At 46.5% G+C, this 21,146-nt stretch overlaps 1 protein-coding gene across 1 annotated transcript in view; it reads left to right on the top strand.

The window, feature by feature from the left end:
- Positions 1–10,559: 10,559 nt before the first annotated feature.
- TRABD2B (TraB domain containing 2B) overlaps positions 10,560–21,146 on the top strand; it is a 303,119-nt gene continuing 292,532 nt past the window's right edge. Inside the window, exons 1-2 of the mRNA XM_075711363.1 lie at positions 10,560–10,667; positions 11,189–11,749. Of these exons, the coding sequence (XP_075567478.1) occupies positions 10,560–10,667; positions 11,189–11,749 (669 nt within the window). The remainder of the gene's footprint in view (positions 10,668–11,188; positions 11,750–21,146) is intronic.

A 21,146-nucleotide genomic window follows, 5' to 3' on the forward strand; every position in this document is an offset into this window, starting at 1 on the left:
CTAGGTTTAGTTCATGTAACCCTGGGGACTTAAGCAATACTTTCCATCTGAATAAGCAGAGGGTTTGATCTTGCTCATGTTGGCTCTTATGCTCTTCCTATTTTACATAGAGGAATAGGGACAGTAGAGACAGTTCACCAGCACAGGTAGGAACGGGACCTCAAACTCATGTTCAGTTTACATATTCATCGGTACATACACAGATTCATGGAGTTAAACCCATCAAGCTGAAGCCATTCCCAGGACAGCTCTACTTATTCCATGATCCCTTACTGTCTCCACAGCAACCTCATTTAGAAAGGACACTGCAGGGATCTTATCTCCCTGTATCAGCCCCAAAGCAAGGTAGGCTTGGGATGAAGGGACCAGGACCTGGACTCCAGCAGGGAGATCCAAGTGCACAGAAAAGTGTGATTGGCTTTGTGTGACAGTGTAGAGTGAAATCAAGGATTCATGTTGTTTGTGCTCTGGAGCTTCTCCAAAACTTATGTTCAGACCCAGACTTGCCTCCATTTATCAAGCTTATTTAGCTTGAAGAGTCTGACCATGTGGCTACCACTGTATTAGTATCTGAGATGTATTAAGTTTATACTACTAAACAAATTTACGACTTGAAAGCCTGATCCTTGTCATTGGGGATCCAAGATGCGGACAGATGAAGCAATTTGCCTAAAGTCAAGAAAAGGGTGGGTTACAAAGCGGAGGATTAAAGCACAACCCCTGAGTCCCATGTGGTTGGCCAGCTCCCAGGGTGATCCCTTCCTTCTCCAGTGATTGAAAGATCAGTGAATGCTCTCTACGTGCTTCCAACATGAACTCTCCAAAACACAGCAAATGGGATTTTTCACACTTTGACTAATGAAAGCTTGGCACGTGGCATGAAAAATAAAATCCTCACTGCTAGCAGTACATATATATAAAGTAATGTTTATTTCTACAGGGCTTGTGAATAAGCAAGACATTTTTCATCCATGAAAGGCAGTTTCTGTGTGTATGTGTAGGTTAGCAACAACAAAAAGTATGACTGATGATCCCAATGAACACCATCCCAGTGAGATTCAAATAGTCGTAACTTTTGGCTTCCCAAAAGAAAGTCTCTTTTTTACTTCACCCTGCAAACTTCTGGGTTTATTGTGGCTGTATTTCTCTGCTCTTGACAAAAATACATACATAACCTGTCCTTTTGTTTCATGTTTATAGAATAGCTATCACCATCGCACTAGGCATTTATAGATAGAGATTCAACAAAAGGATGTGTTCAGAAAGCACAGCTCAGATTTTACATAGCCTGCAAGATCTACTTCCATATGAAAGCAACGCTAGCTTCTGAAAAAGTGGGGAGAGCTCATTCTTCTTGCCAAATTATGACATTTTTCTTCTGTTCTTTTTTCCCTGATTTCTTGGTGCTCTCCACATGACCAATGCTAACAACAGGAGAGACTAGCCTAACCCCTCATGCAGGCAGACTAAAAGTGATTAGACACAAATTGGGACCAACAGTACACTATAAACAGACTTTCAAAACAGACAGTATTTTCTCTTTGTCTGCTGAAAATGTTTTGAAAAAGGAGTGCACTGAAAAAAATCCTGAAAACAGTAACTTCTGTGATAAACTGATATTGGGATCCTACCACATAGGTAAGAGGTGACCCAGACACAGTCTTCCAGTTCACAGCTGAGATTTGATACCCGTAAGGACAAAGCTCAGCAGAAGAGCCCTTGTAGGCATTTTAGGAACTTGCAATAGTGTGAAAGGTTTACTTTCTCTCAAGTGCAAAAGGATTACTGGGGCTATTGTAAATTTGCTTCAAAGAAACATGAGAAGAGCTTTACAGTTCTGCAATAATTAGAAAATATGTAAGAAGAGATAGGTAAGTTGTGATCTGCTTTAGCATAGCATAGCATCAGGTTTTATTTGATTAACTCTTCCCTACAGCTTGTAATGGATATACACAGTGTGATTTCAGGGCAGGAGTAGCTTCAAAGTACAATCTGAGTATTACAGAACCAAGCATGCACAGCTGGATCTCAAATATATAAGCCACTTTGAGTTACACAGGAGGAAGGAAAGGGGAAGATTACTATGATCTGAAATGTTAAAGCTTCTTTCATATGATTAAGTACATTTACATGTTTTACTTAAACCAGCAGAAGTTGTTTCCAGGGAACAGGAAGAAACAAGTAGGACTCCACACTGTGTGTGGGTGTACAACATACATGTGTCCTGCTCCTCACCTGAGGCTTCCTAAAAATAGGGCAAACCATGTTTCATGATTTGGACAGAGAAATGGCAGTGTTACAAGAAAACGACAGGTATTGAAAAAGTCCCTGTCATTTTGCTCCTGTGGGAGCGGACAGGGGATACAGCATGGAGAGGGATAGGATCCCCTTCTAATAACCACCACCAGGTTTCCTCATAAAGAGAGGCAGCCAAATTTCTCCTGCAGCAGGTGCCCTAGAAGGCTATGTACAGAGAGGGTAGCACATACTGGCTGCAGCAGCCCCAGTAGCCCATTTATCAGGAAACGTTGCCACAGGCTGTGTTGACACTGAGAGAATACCATCCCTGTGATGACCATGCAAAAGCATTGCTGCAGTGCTGGCATAAACTTCCAGCCTCAGGGTCTCTCAGCGTGACTAGCAGTTCTGCCTAAAGCAGAGTCCTCCTCCTTGGTCTAGTGATCTCCTCTCTAATTTTATAACCTGTTAGGCAAATCTGTTATTCACCCTTTTTAATGGACTTGGAAGGTCTCATCAAGTATTTGCATACAGGTCCAGAGGACCAAGAGTACGCTTTGTTCTGGACTACTATTAAAAAACAGTATGCAGATGACCAGAACCAAAAAGGCATCCAGTGGCCACACAAAAGGCAACCGGGCAATATCACTCCCTTCTATACTAACTGGTAAACTGGTACAGTCTTGACTGTAGTCTCACTCAGAAAGGATCTTGGACTTGAATATACTCGTGGAAGTGTTGCCTGTGCTTAATTTGAAACAGCAGGGAGCCTGAATGACCTTACTCTCAAGACATGAAAGCTTCCTAGTGAAACTTGGCAGTCTGATCACCTTCATGGGGAGATCACCTAGACCATGTCTGAAAAACTCCATAGCTCAGAAAGGTAGAATGACTATTGTTGGAAGAACTTTCCTAGAATCCACCTGTAGGCCCTATCTTCTGCTCAGGAAAATGGGGACAGGACATGAAGGGACCACCTGAGCTATATTTGCTGATGCATTAAATATCCACCATGGGAATTTTTTAAAAACAGATTAGATAGGCAGGGAAAGAAATAGCTGACTTTCAGAGGAGATCTTTCCAAGCACAGGTGACAGACGAGACATCTCACACCATGGCACTATCCAAGAATAATATGGGTAAGAATAATTTGGGCACAGGATAGATAAAATGAGGTCAGTGGCTGTTACTGAGCATTAGTGCCAGCCCCCAGTCCTAAGTGAGACAAACATCTGGTTGGGATAGTGGAAGTCCATCTGACCCAACTCTGGTCAGGCTAGATGAGATCCCTCCTAAACCTACTTGTCTAAGATTCATGAAACCAAACATACAGACCCATATGGCACTTTGAGATTTGGATAGTTCAGATCCTGGCCAATTTCTATTGTTAAGCTCACAAAACACTAAGATAAATAATGGAAAATGCTTCAGCTGCTATTTATTTAGGGCAGTTTTGCCATGTGACATCAGAAAATATTCCATGGTGGAATTTATTAACCTAAAAATGGACTTGGTGAGACTTTTTAATCTATTAAACTTCCAGCTAACTAGACTTTTGTTTATCCAATTGACAGATGGTGTTTTTCTGAACCGGTTATGTTGATTCACAGCACTGAAGTGGTTACTGGAAAAAAGGACCATGAGTTTAATAAGGAGCAGGCCCATACACACGCAACAAATGTGAGCCATATTCTACCAGCTCCAAAACAAAAAAAGCCGCAGTTTTTAAACCAAATTACCGAACTATTGGCACATTTTGCATGTCCATTATGTGTGTTCAAAGCCCTTGGAACAGGAATGTTGTTGGTAAATCAGCTGCTTCAAACATATGCATCAAGTTATTGCATTTGCTTGGAATATTCTCCTCCAGGTTAGGAGAAAGACAGTCACACATAGACTCCTCTTTCAGAAGTGCTATCTTGGAGGGCTGGCTTAGCTGTTTTATAATAAAGACTCATCCCACTTACAAAACTCTTCTCAGGCTTCTCATTAAGAAATGCCCATGAACATAATATGATACCAAGGCTGTAGAAACCAATGGCAATCAAGAAACCAGGAAAAGAAAACACAGTGAATGACAATGAAGAGCGGAACATTTAAAGGACTCTTGAGCAGCTGAACTCCCAATCATTCTCCAAACATGAAGGAGGTTTGAACTGTTTATGAAATTAAGTGGAGCTTCTGGAAGTGCACACTGAACTATGCTGAACAGGAAGAAATCTCTTTGCTTATTAGGTCTCAAGGAGATAATCTATTGTGCTAAAGAAACAGCTACAGACTTTGCTATGCAGCAGGGAGATTACTCCTGTTCAGGTGGATGAGTTGCTTTCAGACCTTTTTTTCACCATCTCTCTGATTTAATTTTAGGAATGGAACAGTAATGTTTTGATTAAGTTGCAGACAGAAGACCTCAAAATGACGGAATCCACCATATTTGTAGTAGAAGCACAGCACAGGACAGGCTTCTGCCTCCATGGGCTCAAATCCAGAATATCTTTGAGAGGATGGGAAAAAGAGCTGAAAAGCATCTAATGGGGCATTAGTAGCATTCACCTATCCTATCATTTTGCATGTGTGTATGCATGTGTATATATACGTATATGTATATATAAAGACACTAATATATATAAACACACACATACGTAGATACATACACCTTCCTAGGTGTGTGCATATTTAATATTATATACGTACACAAACGCAGACTAAACTTTATACAGAGGGAGAATGCATACCAGAGTCTGACACCGGGAAAAGTTTTCTTCAGTGTATTTACACGCCTAGTCTCAGGCAGGATGTGGTCTGTCATTGCAGAGGCCACAGCACAAGGTGAGACTTTGCAAAATGTAATACAAGCTATTAATGCTGGTTGGTCTGCAAAATTCATACCCAGTCCTTAGAAGGAAGGATGTTAGGATTGAGAGGGGATTTTCTTCAAGAACTAGATTGGTTGTTTCTGGAATGCTGAGACAAAAGACACTGAATTGGACACAAGAGGACAAACAGGCAAGGAAATATAAGACTGACTACAGTGACTACATCGTATTGGTTGCAATACACAGGAAAAAAAGGATGTGAAACGTTACAACAGTTGTGATAATTGCACAGATTCAGCGTGACAGCCTTAAGTAGTAGAGGCTTGTTCCTCTGACAACTGCATGTTTCAAATCATGAATTGCACAACTGAACAATGGTGTTATATGTGAATACAACTGCTAACATCAAAATCAGTCTTCTGCAGGAAAACCTGTATTTGCTAGACACATCACAGCACAGGTGTCATGGCAAATAACAAGTCATGGCACAATAGCTAGCAGTGCAACTGCTCTAGGCATATTACTTTATGAGTCCAGGACAGCTACATATAATGCCATCTGTGCATAAGAGAGCAGAGAAATCTAATTAGGATCCTTAACTGGACCTGAGCAACCTGATCTAACATTGAAGTTAACCCTGCTTAGAATGAGGGTGGTTGGACCATGGACCTCATGAAGGAAGACCTCATTTCAACCTAAATTATTCTATGATCTGTAGTGTACAAAAAGATTGAATCTCTTCTGCCATCTCTGGCAGGAGCAGAAGACACCTTCGTCTTCACTCATGGAAAAAGGAAAAGCTGGGTTCTGACTCTTCCAGTTTTGACATGGGACAGCTTTTGGGAGAGTCAGTGGGTCAGCCTGAGTTTCTCGTTATAGGAAAGGTGTAAGAAATGCAGAGACTGAAATCCACTGGGTGCTTTGAAATTCTTTAAAAGAAAGTACACCATGGCAGAGAGAGAGAAATACTGATACGGCACAGGCCAACAATACAATGTTTTTCCTGGGAGGAAGGTGAGAGGAGAGGAAGAGGCAAAAGGGTAGTGAGCCCTGTAAGGAGCGTGTTCTGATAAAAAAGTATTACGCTTTCCTGCATGCAAATATGGATCGCTCACAAGCTGTTTCCTCTCAGATCTAATAATCTTCTTTACCTGTTGGAAATGCACTGTAATTACAAGTTCCAATGCCAGCTTCTCATTAACAAAGAAATCTGCCTTCTATTCCATGGGGTTTTGTTTTGCCTAATTAAAGATATTGTTAAAGCCTCCACAAATATTTTTTGTACCCACATGGACTCCTTATTGAATCTGGCTGTCTTCACTTCCTGTCTTAGTACAACTTACTTGCTAAGTTGTTGCCTCACCGCACCCCTGAAGTGGTTGCCTTTAAGTGGTTGGTGAAATGATTAATATTTATTTAGTAAAGCTCTTTGAAGATGATACATGACATAAATATCAGCTAACACTACTATGCTTCCAAAAAACAATACGGCTTTCGAAAGATTAAAAGCCTATTCCCCAATTAGATTTCTTGAAATTTGTTAAAACAAAATAACGTAACCTTCCCTTTGCAGTTTATCCCTCTTATCTCTTCACAGTTTTTAATAGTCAGTATTTCCCATCTGATTACTGCTAATCACATTGTTATACTGCTTTTACAGCCTTGGGGTTTATTACAAAGCTTCTCTATTACTCCAGATAGGCACAAAACAGTAGCAGGTAGGGAGCAATATACATTTGCCAAAGATCAGAACCATTATTTAATGTTTTTGTAAATATTTACTTTAGAAGCAGGCTAAACGTTACTTAAGATTCGTTCTAAACTGCTGTGTTTAAAGGAAAAAAATCACGAGGACATATGGAACTCATCTGAAGGAGAAAAAAAATGTTACAGTTACACAAAAGAATTAATTTCCCTTGCTGTTACCAAAGAGTTGTCTTCATAAAAGCTTGTGGCATGCTTTTGTATCTTAGGTGGAACATCGTGATACATATCATGTGGTTTGTGGTCTCCTCTTCCTACCGCCTGAAGCTCTGGCTGCAGTTTCCCCAACCTGACTGTCCCACCAAATCGGTACACACCCACATCGCGTTCCCACTGGGATTTCTGTTCCTGTTCTGCTTTTTTCTTTTTTTCGTTCTTCTTAGTCATCTTACCCACAAGCGGCATAAATCAAGGCGAGGCTGTGTTTTCACAGCTAGGCAGTTCTTGCAACATCAGGGCTGAGTTCAGGGAAATGGCTGGAAAACTTGCTATACCCACACACACACACCTGCCTTTTGGCTAATGGAAGCTGAGCACGGTGCCAAAGATGTTTGTTTATTCTTGCCCTGGGTGCTTTGATATGTATGCCATCAATGGGGGTAATCACCCTACCTCACAACACGGCACCCATGACTGAATAGGGCCTTACATCGCCTTATAGACCTCCCAGGTGTCTTCCCCAGCACGTGAGATGTTGGGTCATGTCACTGGAGACGTCCCTACCAGCCTTCTGATGAGGCCCCTCTGTTCTTTCACTAGTTTGGAAGAGATTTGGGAAGGAGGTGGAAGGAGGGTGGACCAAGTCAAAGCCGCTCAGCCAGGCAGGCACAGCCATGTCACTCTGGAAGTGGCACTTGCAGAACACAAGGATGCAGTTTGGTCCAGCTGTGAACAAATGCAGTAGTCCCCCATGCTCCAGTGTCAAGACAGCATCAAGGCTGTAGCTTTTAACTGATTTGTAGCAGCTCAGGGAAAAACAACAGGATACTGTGTTGTGACTGGAATTAGCCCTTGTGGTATTGCATCTGCTGGGACACAGGCTACACAACCCTTCCTGCTCCAGACTTCATTTCAGGTGGGGGCTCAGCCACCTACAGTGACTGTCCAGCACCCTGCACGTTTGTGGGTGGGCTGGGAGTGAGCGCTGAGGCACGTCTGGGAGAAAGGTGAGGCTGCTCAAGAGAGAGAGATGGCATGGGCACGTGCAGCCAGGCCCTGCCCTCCCTGTCCCCCCCGTGGGGTTGCATTGTCACACCGGCAATGCTGGGGCGGCAAATTGAGAAGTCCCGGTGTCGCGTCCCCCAGGGGCAGACGGGGCGGGGAGGGCACATGAGAGCTTGCTGCCCACAAAGCAGCGCACACCCACCTACTGCCACACCACATCCCAACAGCACAGGGCCACAGGTGACTCCAGGCCACTGGCACCCAGTGCAGCCATCACTCGGTTGTCTCACTGGACCATCCTGTGCCGCAGTGATGGGAAACCTTGTTGGCTAAAAAACCTTATGCCTCTTTCTGTTCCGCTGTGTCTTTCCCTTATCTGAACCTTATCCCTCAGGGTAGAACCAGAAAATTAAATACTTCTTTGCAGGAACTAGAAACACCATGAGGAAAACCAATCCCCTGCTCTTTTGCATGATTTTTACCTGGCTGGAAGATCTGGGAGGAGAGGAGAGAGAAGAGGATGAGAGTCCTCACTTAGAAATGAGCTGCTGGTCCTGACGCTGCAGTTAGGAGAATGCTCTCCTGCTTCTGGAGGCCAGGAGCAGAGCCCATGGGAGGTGCACATGGTGGTTTGAAAGCACCTTTAGCCAGCCTGCATAGCTGCATTTGTTCATCAGTAACCACAGCAAGTAGTATCCCCCTCAGACTTCACAGGGCAGTCAGGAAACTATGCTATGTTTATAGCCAGCTAGGCCTGAGTCTGCCACCGTCCTTGGCAAAACCCTTGCCGGCTCCACTCGGAGTTTTGCCAGAGCAAGGACCCCACCTCATACTGGTAAGTAACGTATTTCATCAAGCAAACTTTGGTAGTTTTGATTCTTCTCAATACAGCGAGGAAGTTCCAGATTTTGGAAAGGGTTCACAGTCGTGGAGGAGGTGAAGTTGGGATCCAGATCTGCTCTGCTGTGTACACCGCATACAGCAGGCCGGGGTGGTGGAGACACCCGGGGCCACCAACACAGAGGGGCTGGGTGGTGTCCCGCAGGGAGAAGCGGCTACGTCCAGTACCCTGACCCCCATCCCTGCCCCGAAGGGATCCAGAGGCAGGAGTTCCTGCAGGCGGCGGCAACAGGCATTGTCAGCCTGTCCTCTTCTCTGAAACCACACAGCTTTAACTGGTGGCACTTGGGAGAAGGTTTGAGTTGCAGCTGCTGGACTTGAGCGCCTGCTGCAGCAACCTCCAAAGAAAGCTCCAGGCCCTCAGGGATCCTGGATGTGCTCCTGTCACCAAGAACCAGTGCAGGTCTTGTCGGAAGAAGGTGCTTCCTCCTGAGGCTTTTCAGTCCGAGTGGAAGCTGGATATGTAATGGCGTGAGCAGGACAGATGCACATTGTGTGTCTCCTTCCTTCCTCCCGCGAGGCTGAGGCGGCAGGGGAACCCCCTGGGCCATCCATCCCGGCAAGGATAGCTGAGGCGCAGGGTGCGGTGCCGCCACCGCCGTGCAGGGCCCACGTCCTTGACCTGCCCTCCACCCCAGCGCTCAGCGAGGCCTCGCTGCCCCGGGTTTCGGAGGGGCCGGGGAAGGCGGGTGCCTGTGAGGACGGGTCGCCTCAGGCCTGGGAGCCGAGCGGGCGCAGAGCAGCCGGCGGGGGCTGAGCGGGGGCGCCTCAGGGCATCCCCTCAGGGGCCGGCTGCTCTCAGCTCCTACCCGGGACAAGCCCCGTCTGTGCGATTTTGTCTCTTTTTTTTTGTGTGCGGCCGTGTCGAAACTTTCCCATTTTCTGCCTGTGGTGCTTCAAGCGAGGGAAGGGCCCCGCAGGTGCCGGCGCGGCTGCGGGGCGGCGGGCGCGCGGCGGGAACGCCCCCCTGCAGCCGCGGCCGCCGCGCGGCGGCGCTGGGCCGCCATCGCCCCCTGGCGGCGGGCCCTGGCCCCTGGCCCCTGGCGGCGGCGGGAGGCGCGGGCGCGCCGGGGCGGCTGCGCGAAACTTTCGGCCGGAGCCCGGGCTCGGCCTGCCCGGCGCGGTGTGCGCCGCCGCCGCGGAGCAGCGCCCGCCCCTCCCGGGGCGCCGCGGGAGCCCCTCCGGGCCGCCCAATTTAAAAAAAAAAAAAACAAAAAAACCCGAACTGCTACTATTTTGTTACTTTTTTATTTTCTGGCTGTCCCCGTGCTGTCTCCCGCCCCCCCCCCCCCACAACCTCCTCCCGAACCGGCGGGGCGGGAAGGGAGCTTCTCCGGTCTGCAAAATCAAAGCATGGCGGAGGCTGGCGATGAGAACCGTCCTCCCCAAAACATCCAGCGCCTCTGACAAGCCCGGAGCCAGAGGGGGTGGGGGTGGGAAAGGGCGGGAGGGGGGAGAGCATGGGAGGGAGGGGGCGGCCAGTCCTTCCCCCTGCACTTGTCAGATGCAGATGGGACTGGCAAAGTTTGTTTGAATAAAAAAAAAAAAAAAAGCCAAAAAAAAAAAAAAAGGGGGAAGAGCAGGGAGGAGGGGGAGGGAAAAAAAAAAAAAAAAAGATCCTAGAAATCCAAAAAGGCTCATCTGGGAAGGAGAGAGAGGAGAGCGAGAGGAAGCGGGATGCAACTCAACCTGACGCTGATCTGCTTCGTCTTCGGGGGGTTCCTGCCCGACGCCGCGGCCCGGCGGGAGCAGATGGACACGGGGCAGTGCGACCTGCCCCGCTCGGTGAGCCGGGCCGCGCTGGGCCGGGCCGGGGGGCGCGGCCGCTGGGGGATGCGCGGCCGGCCGCGGCGCTCCGCGGGAGCGGCCGGGGCGCGGAGGTTGGGGGGGGGCGCGGAGCGTGGGGCGCGGAGGGAGGGAGGGAGAGAGGGACCCCCCCCCCCCCCGGTGCGTGTGTGCGCGGCCCAGGCGGACGCGCGTGGCCCCGCAGGTGTGGCGCTGCCCCGCGTGCCCCCCGGGAGGGGCGCGCTGTGGCGGCCAGCGCGCGCGGCCGCGCGCAGGGGGCCCCTCCTGGGGCGCGAGTGCGGCGGGACGCGGGTGGGCGCCCGTGGGGAGGGCGGGGGTCACCGCGGGGCTCTGCGCGCCCGTGGGCTTTGCTCGCTGCCAGCCCCCAAGGCAAGGGCTTGTGCGGGGAGATGGGGGAGACGGACCCCCCCCGCCCCCCCCGGGGTGGCGTTCCCCCCGTGGGCTGCCTCCCGCCCCTCTGCCCCTCCGCCTCTGACCGGTCCCCGCCGTCCTCCCCCCAGCAAGGCGAGCTCAACTCCTTCCTCTGGACCATCCGCCGCGACCCCCCCGCCTATCTCTTCGGCACCATCCACGTGCCCTACACGCGGGTGTGGGACTTCATCCCCGACAACTCCAAGGCCGCCTTCCACGCCAGCTCCAGCGTCTACTTCGAGCTGGACCTCACCGACCCCTACACCATCTCGGGGCTGGCCAGCTGCCAGATGCTGCCCCACGGGGAGAACCTGCAGGACGTGCTGCCGCGGGAGCTGTACCGCCGCCTCAAGCGGCACCTGGACTACATCAAGCTGATGCTGCCCCACTGGATGACCCCGGACCAGCGGGGCAAAGGGCTCTACGCCGACTACCTCTTCAACGCCATCGCCGGCAACTGGGAGCGCAAGAGGCCCGTCTGGGTGATGCTCATGGTGAACTCCTTGACGGAGACGGACATCCGCTCCAGAGGGGTGCCGGTGCTCGATCTCTACCTCGCCCAGGAGGCCGAGAGGATGAAGAAGACGACAGGTGCGGTGGAGAGGGTGGAGGAGCAGTGTCACCCGCTGAACGGGCTCAACTTCTCCCAGGTAAGGAGGCTCCTGGGCCTCGTGGCTTATCCCAGAGGTAGGGGATGTTCCCCTTGCGTTTCGGTTGGTTTACGGGGGCGAACCTCAAGCCCGTTGCAGCGGGGTGGGTCACGTGCGGGCCTCAGCAGCCCTTGCGTCGGGCTGCCCGTTCTCCGTCGCGACGATCTGTGCTGCCTGCTAAAAACCTGCGATGTGCGCAGCGAGTTTATCATGTGTATTATTTATTTGAGAGGCAAATGTCCAGGGTGTGAATGCATGTCCACCGGCTTGCCACTTGTGAGTGAAACTTCCACGCCTCCTGTCCTGTCCTGGAGCTGGATAAAAAGTGCGCTTTTTTTGATTTTTTTTTTTTGTTTTTAAATAAAGCAGCTCTGTGGTACTTGTTGTGAAGAGGATGAAGCATGAACAATAAAAAAAGAAATTTCAACATTGTTCAAATAGATTTAGGTACGTGCAAACTGTTGGTCGTCGTTTTAGGTAGTCACTCCAGGTCAAAACAAACTGGCTCACGTTGCCCTCGTGTACTGGGGGAAATTAAGTGTGCAATCTGCATGGACTTTTTTCGTTTTAGAACAGGTAAAGTTCAGCAAAAAGAAAAGGATGTAGATTAAGAAACAAAAGTTATTGGTGTAACTGGACTCCAGAATTCTTTTGGTGGATTTAGCTTTCAACAACCAAATACTAAGCCGTGCGATCTATTTCATTTCAGTGGATTAATCAGGAGCACAGTCACAGCTATTGACTTTGCTTTGTGAAACTGTTTATATGAAATCAGATTTACTAGAAATTCAGGAAATGAATGTGTGTGGAAGAAAACAAATAATCCAGGGGAAATTTAAGATGGTGTCAGTTACTGCTATATTTCGTTTTTAACCTGCTTCTTGTCATCAGTTTTGGATCAGCTATTTCCAGCTTTATCTTACTGTCCTAGTTTGAGAAAAAAAAATTCTTGGTGATGTGGGAATAAGGATTAAAGGACTGATCTTTGGTGTGATTAAAATGTCCTTAGAGTGCCTTCACCCCCTTCTCCCCTGAAGTCTAGTGGGAACTGTTTTAAGGGGAAAAAGTCTGGCTTTCACTAACATTTGGTTCATCTGATATTTCAGCTAGCAGTCCAGCTCTGCATAAAGCCTTCATAGGAGAAGATTGGTTGCACACACTTTTGGAGGGATTTTCTTGTTTATCAACAAAAATAATTAAAAGAAAACCCCTCAGGACCTTTCCATTAATTAACACACACGCAAAACAAGGAATTCGTTTTACCCTGTTGTGTTTGAAAGGTTTAAGTGCCTATCCTCTCTGTTGAACCCTTTCTTTAAGGTGAGGTAAAAATAATTAACCATTCCAGACATCCAATAGTATTTGGTTGTATTAGGTCAAAAATGGCAGTTAGAATCAAGCACATGAAAGCACTTGGTTAAAGATGTACCACTTGGAAGCCTTTTAAACATGAATCATATTACATTTTTTTCTTTTGAGAGAGCGAGCGTGCGACAGAGAGGAAAAAGGACAGAGTACAAAACTCACTGCTACTCTTACCATAATTTTGTTTTTCTCTCATTCTCTATATTTTAAACAGAAAGAAAAATTTAACCTTCGTTTTGCTACAATAATAATCTAAAAAAGAACCGCAAAGGTATTACTGCTATTGGCAAGTAAAGGACAATCATTTACGTAAAAAGTTTGTGCTGATTAAAAAGATACATTTTAATTAGTACACAGAATTGACACTGCTGCTAAAATAGATCAGAGTTCAGGAGGATTTTTCCTAGGTTGAAGCTCTTTCTGGGAACAAGGCCACCAGAACAACATGAGACAAAAATTAAGCAAAACAAACCAGATATTTATTTTCTTGCTTCCGCTAGATTTCATGCATCCTGACACCTGGCTAGTTGTTTAACAATAGTAATTTGTAATGTTATCACACCGTCTGGCAGTCCTACTGCTTGGCGTATTACTGTGCTAATTTAGTGGAGTGGATTACTACTGCTAGGTTTCGCCTCCCAATTCCAGGTCTTGGAGCCTTCCTTAAGTAACACATAATTAAAACACACTAAAATGGAAATCAGAAATTGAGCAGCTTTTGTCTTGTAGGGTGTTTGCACAGTTTGATGAGAACATCTGTGATAAATTACAGTCCCAAATCTGCTAAGGGCATCAGCAGTTTTTACCTGTTTTCAGCATTACTGTTACGGGAATACTGCACGTACTTTCTGCGTTCAGAATTCAGGTTTTAAAACTGTGCCTTGCTGAATCATGTCAATGCTTTTGTGTCCCCCATCCTCAACGTCCAGTATTTTTGCCCTTAGCAAATTAAAAAAGAAAAAAAAGCTTTCTTTTTTTTACTTCTTCCCCTCAAAGGCAGCTTTGTGCTACTGCAAATATTTAATCTGACTACATGCACCAAATCTGTTAATCTGATACTGTGAGGAGGAGGAAACCTAGGAGTGGTCCCGGTGTGGTACTTGGTTTTGATCTGCTCTGAAAGAAAGCGGATACACTTGCATTTTTGACCAGGAACGATCTTTGAAACGTTCTGTGCGTCGCTTTGAAATGTTGATTGTCTTAGCCGGATGAAAAGATTAAGGTGGCTCATATAATTGGCTGCTTCCTGGAAAGCCAGCTCTTGCAGGTAGAACACGGCGCATTGTTTTCTGTTGTAAACCCAGGAACTTTGTAGTTTGATGCTCCGCTCCCCCTGAAATCTCTGCTCAGTGTTTCGTGCCGCTCTCCCAAACCGGCACTGCTCCGATGGCTCTCCTTTCCCGCTGGCCAGCAGCTTTCCTGCACGGTGTGTGGAGAGAGCATCCTTGCTCCCCTTGGGACTCCAGCAGCTGCTGGTGACACAAAGTCGGGGCTCTGGCTATTGCATAGCTGGTGGCAAAGTGTCTGAATCGCAGCAAAGGGCTGGGTTGGGAGCCTGGCAACAGGGGAATTCAGATCAGGTTTGAGTCAGATTGAAATTTCACTGCTCCTTGGTATCCAGAGTTTCAGGGTTTTCACTGAAGGTGGGACAGAAAGAGCTGAAAGGCACACAAAGAGGAAGCAGACAACTTTCTGTCTGATAACATAGATGCTTATTTACACAGTGGCCGGAAAGTGCAAAATCAAGTGGGCCAGGACTGAGAAGAGCTGGTGAGGGGCGGACGGAGTTCAGGGCCTTCTCTTGTTGGGATGCTGGCAGAGGGACTGCAGTGGGGGCCATGACAGGCTGTGAGGACGTGTCCATGCGTCCTGTAAGGGCCAGCTTGGGAGAGAGTTAAGCTTTCCCCTCCTCTTTGTGACCCTCACACAGGTCTGTGGTGAAAAGCTCTCCCCAGGCTGACATACACTGTTGCTGGAATAAGGAGGATGGTGATGGTGAGTCCTACAGCTGCTCAGCTCCATATGTGTCCGCCCTGATGGCCCAGGGCTGCGGTGGGACCCCGCTCAGCCCCAGGGGTGAGCGCCCTCGGACAGCATTGCATCCCCTCTAACAGCCTGTGCAGTCGGCAAGGGGAAGGTCTTGCTCCTCTACCCAAACCACTCTGCCCTGGGGAGGTGGATGGTAGCTCTTGCTCACGTTTCATCCTGTTTCCAGCAGGATCCCCAGACCAAGACAGTGTTGATATCCCTTCCTGCACGTTAGAAATAAAATCCCTCTCCCATCCCATCCCGAGCTCGCTCTCTTCAAGGAGAATCTGCATTCAGCCTCCGCCAGATGCCCTTAATCCCAAGGTTCTTGAGGGGAATTTTGTGTCAGGGCCGGACTGCATCCTGACCTGTCGGTGGGGGAAGGTGTCAGGCCGGAGGGGAGCCGCCAGCACCCCCTTTTCTCTCCCTGTGCTGGTCAGGGCTTGCAAAGCCCTGACTTGAGTCTGCTCCAGCCTGTATCATTTCCAACTGCAGGGGGAGATGTTAAATATCAAACCGGTGTTGATTGGATCAGAGACGGCCTCAAAGAAAGAAACCTCAGACCGTGCCAGATTAAACTTCACACTTCACCATTCTTCCCCTTTCATTTCTCTGCCGCCTCATTCTCTGCACAAATAAACCTCGTCTCCCTGCTTTCTACCAATGAGACAGCATTCAAGGGGCAGGAATGACTTTGTTAACAAAATCAGTCTTCATTTCCCAGGTCCTGCTGTTCCATCAAACCCTGGGACATGGCAGCTTTGATTACTCTAGTGATAGGATTAGAGGGGGAACAAGTGCTGTTTAATAAAAGGCCGATGGGTGGTCCATCACGTTTGGTCACTGACAGATCTGCAGTCTTGAAGCTGGACATTCAGTGGCAAAACAGCACGACACAGTAATATGTAGACAGGGCCGCGGCCTGGACGTGCTATTCCATCTCCCCTATCCCCTTGAAAAATTAAACATTTCTGTGATCATAAAGCTGGGATTCTCGGAGCTGACAGGGACTAGTATAACTGACTTCAAGGGAAATTTGCCTGTTTATACTAATGAAAGGTTCAGGCTCAAAGTTTTCCAAACCAGATTAAAGGGCTCAGTTTCAGAACTAGTTGACTTTTGACAGTCTGTGTAGTTTATTTGAGGAAGTATTGATTTTTTTTTTAAAAAACTTTGTCTTTTTTAAAGAAAAGTGGGTTTTACCTGATAGAAGTCATGTCTTTTTGCTTCCAAAAAATTTCAGGCTGCGTGAAAAGCCATCAAAAATAGCTCAGTATCATCTCTTTTGATTGCTGAATATTGTTGAAAGAAATGTTGTTAAATGGCTTGATTATACATAGTTTTACATAGTGCACATAGTTTTCAGCTTGCTGGCTTTAATTAAACTATCACCCCCTTTACCCCCCTGCACCTGGGGGTAAAAAAATTCCCCCTTGGGGTGGAAACTCATACAGCAGAAATAGAAATCCTTCCATTTAACTCCCTCTGAATACTACTGGAGCTCCTTTACGTCTTTACCAGGGGAACTGTTGAGGGTGAAACTACGCAGGCATTAAAACTGCAGTAGTCACAGTAACACCTGAAAGGATCGGCAGCTGACATTTTATAGCTGTAACTAACTGTATGTGTTGCTCTTTACAGCCAGTTACTGTGTGCTTCTTCACCACAGCCCCCTTGAAAGGCCCACCCTAGCATTTGATGCCTATTAAGGAAAAAGCCAGTCAGTTAATGATGGCTCGAGGGGGAGCTGGCAATTCATCTATTGTATTTATTGTGTGTATAACTGCAAGAAGTGTTTGTGGAACAGGTTAGATATAAGCCCTTCCTTTCCCTGTGATCCTTCACACCTCCCTTGGTAAGATCCAAGCCTAAGACAGGTGTACCTGCCTCCCATTAGCAGATCTGAAGAGGACTCTGCTGGTTGATTTGTTTGCAAAATTATGACTGCTGCTTGTGATCGCTTTTAGGCAGGAATTGCATCTTTGTAAGGTGGGCTTTAACAGGAACAAACCCCCAGAAAACAGCAGCGAACAAGCCTGGCACTCAGGGTAGTCCGTACCATGTTTGAGGCAGCTGAACATTACCAGTGTATAGATGTCAAGTTGCAGAATTGTGCCATTTTTTTCTGTGCGCATGGTGAGAGGCGAGTTGAGGTCAGAGCGTGGTCTCTTTGGCTCCGGCAATGCCTGGTCCCAGCAGCAGGGAGCCCTGGTACCACTGCAGTGTGAGAGGCGTGGGGAGCACCCGGGCACGCACTTTGCTCCCTGGAAGGGATTCACTCCTTGAGCTCTGCTTTGGGGAAGGGGATCAGGGGAATCATAGAATCATAGAATTGTTTAGGTTGGAAAAGACCTTTAAGATCATCCAATCCAACCATTAACAGGAGAGGGACAGATGACCCAAATCCATCCCTGTACTTAGGCACTAAGGCTGCTTTCAAATCCCTGTGGGGTCTCCCCTGGAGCAGTTTGCCACCTCCAAGTTGCTCACTCAGTAAGTGCAAAATACCCCCCTCTTCAGTAAATGATATTTCCACAGGGATGATTTTCTCTCTGATTGTTGTCTGTTGTCACTTTCTGATGCTGTTTGCAACAGCAGTCAGGATCCTGCTCCTGGCCCAGGGTGCTTTGCTTATAAACAGAACAAACCATTGACCTTAAAAACCTCAACTTCAAGTATAGTGCAACCTACAGTCCTCAGAAAGTCTTTAACAGCCTCCCCTCAGCTCCCTAGTGAGTAGCAATCCACGTTATAAAGCCAGCCCACATCATTCAGCCTAGTTAGAGGTTCCTGTATTGAAAAGGCCAGAAATTATCTTAAGCAAGGGCACTCATTCACCTTGCACTCCTGCGGAGACTGAGATCGGTGGCAGGGCTCCTGGCAAAGCATATTTGGGAACTTCAGAGGGACGTAGTGTAAAATAACAGGTTTCCCCTGTGCTACTAGGCTTTACACTGCAAACCTTATTAATCTCTTCACTGTCATTAGGAGTTGATGAGACAGGTAAAAGGCAGAAGAAATCACAGAGTCACTGCTTGAGCCACATGAAATTGGTGTGATTTCTTTCATCTTTTGTTCCTATTAAAGGAGTTCCCCGCGTGCTTGGATGAGGGACCCCAGAGCATAGTGTTTAGGATAGCACAAAAATGGAGATTTTCAGTAACGACCAGTGTTTTGGGAACTTCATTTTTTTAACTTTCAGGATTCAGTGTTAGAAAAGCCCTATTTTGCAGGGAAACATCTGCCTCGTGTCCACACACTCTCCCAAATCCCTCTTTCAAGCTGACAAGCAATTCAGATCCTAGATGCTACTAGACTTAAAATCCGCAGAAAGCGGATTGTGGGTTGATCACAAAACTTCAATATCTTTCTGAAGCTCTCAAATTATTTATAGGTTGCAGTCACTAAGACATTTTTCTGAACATTGCAGCAATTTGTGAACCTAATACTCTTTCTGTAACCCATAAAGCATTACAGTTTCCAGCTTGCTTCAGACACCAGAAATTAAACTGGTGCCTGCAGAGCTTAAAACTGCAGATACCAGTGTTTGAACTTAATATCTCAGTTCTTGGACTGGAATTGGAACAAGGCTATACTCTCTGCAGAGTGGGAACAGACGTGCAACTAAAATGCGTGACTGGTTGTATCTGTCACAACAGTTAGTAGTTATGGCGTCTCATTCATCTCCATGTATTTGCTTTTTCTGGTGTTCAAGAGAACAATATAGCTGCCTTGTGTTATTATTATTGTTTATTGGATCTAGTTGTCATTTAAATGCACAGAGAATTAGAAGGGACATGGTTAATACCTGTGTCAGAAGCTCAAGCAGGAATTAGCACAGATGAGTGCTGCTTTTATCGCTAGTTATTCCAACAGCAGTCCTTACCATTTGGGTTTCCAATTTTTAGAGCTTCTGTTGCAAGTCATTTCAGGACTTCTAGCACAATATAAATGAAAGTTGCTAAAAACTGTAAATTAAAACCATGTGTTCAGCATTTTGGGATGGATGTTGTATGACTTGAGGAGGCTCATTAGCAAAAGTATTTTTAGTTTGAACGAGATCAAAGACCCTAGATTTTCCACTCTGAGGGTCATTTAACATAAGCCTAGACACCCCATTTCTCATTGTACATAGACTCCCATAGGCCAGTTATGCCTGAAGAAATCATCATCCCTGAAATATTGTAATTAGATGTATTAGCAGTGGACCACTGCTGATGACCTCTGTCCAGGCACTGCAACAACACTGAGGGTTGAAGAGTCTTGCAGATGTCAAAAGGGAGTTTTATTACTGACTTCTTCAAAATCAGGATTGCAGTCCATGCCAGTGGGTAGCAGTGTTAGATGTGAAAGACCATTGGTATGAATCAAATGCTCTATGTTGTACTCATTCCAGAGTGTCCCTTGAAGCCAGGGATAACACTGAACCGTTCCCAGAAACTCCTATTGGCAAATAGAGAAAGGATTGTAAGAAAAGAAAAAGAAAGTGTTCTGATTTCTTCTTTTCCTAGGCTCAGTTAATGTGGAAGTTACGAAACCTTTCAAATGAATTCCAGTCCAGAGGTTCTTCATGCTTGGGTATCCCTGCAAAATCACAGAGTTCATTGAGATGGGCATAGAGAAAAGCTAGCAATTCAGTCCTAGCTAACGTTAACTGTAACAACACAGTTAAGGGAATAACACTAAATGCTTTATGTTTTCCCCAGATTGCATCAAACTTGCTTCTTCTACCCTAACTCTTGTATTGGGGCACCCTCTGGGAGACACAGATATCCCCAATACATAGAACAGAGAAGAATCTGCTTCCATAGAGCAAAGCGATATTCATCAGGCTCCCTTCATGAGCCAAGGAATGAGAAAAAAGTAACAAATCTTTAAGTTATTTTCAAACCTCTTTCCATTTTAATAAAAGTCAACTTGTGAGGAACCAGGGAAAATACTTCTTTAAAGTAGGAGATTCTATGTCTTGAAAGTATCCCCTCAATATTTTAGAGACTGTATTAAATCCAAGGTCTCCATTAGGCTCCCTCACTTTTGTTAACAATCACAATGAAGACTGATTATTCTCTGTACACTTTCTGCCACCGCACAAGTTTTGCTTTCCTTTGATTTCCTGCAGGCTTTTCCTATTACAGGTGACAGCATAATAGTGATGGGGAATATTTATTTAAATGTGAGACAAAATGGTCACAGTATAGGAGTTTGCAGAGTCAGCAGAGGGGGAGAGGGCAAAAGGGTGATTTGAGAAACATGCTCAACTTTTTGAAGGTCTTCATATTTCTGGCATGTGATTGATTTACAATTTTAGAAATGATCATTGAGACTAATGTTATTCCAGCAGTGAAGTGTGATGGGACACGTCCCAGTGTCTCCCATTGGTTCTAAAGCACTGGTAAAATCATCATAGCATTATTAATTGCAAAAGACCTAAGCTTTACACCACGTGAAGAGCTGGTCTTGACATACTGGGAACTAACTGGGATGCAAACTTGTAGTTTGCTTTTAAGCTCAAGTAATCCTTTATTTTTGGGATATGACAGGAGGAAGAAGAGAGGCGCAAGTATGCTAAAGAGTCTCAGAATGATTGTTTTTATGAAAGTTAACTATACAGAAAGCCCTTCTTTTCATAATTACTTTCTTTCCTGATTAATACAGGAAAAAGCTAGAAAGAACATTCTCATAAAAGCTCATTATTTGCTTGCTGAAGGAAATAACTCACTAAGACATAGAATCGAACTCAAGTTTCTAGTACCAAGTTATGGCCAAAACAATTCTAGCCTTCGAACAACTGGGGTGCTCTATTGGTAGACAGCTGCAAGCAAACTGAAGTTCAGGTCCTTCAGCATTTCTCCTTTCCATTTGGAGAACACCAGGGAGATATTTTCTTTGTTTAAGGGTATGAGCATCAGGCCATGAGACCAGGTTATACCATCCTGAAATAAGCCAGGTCTTTTGGTGGTGAGATGAAGTTCAGAGGGTCAAGGCAGCAGACGTTCACAGGCAT

Source organism: Pelecanus crispus, chromosome 5 (assembly GCF_030463565.1).
Source record: "Pelecanus crispus isolate bPelCri1 chromosome 5, bPelCri1.pri, whole genome shotgun sequence".
NCBI lineage: Eukaryota > Metazoa > Chordata > Aves > Pelecaniformes > Pelecanidae > Pelecanus > Pelecanus crispus.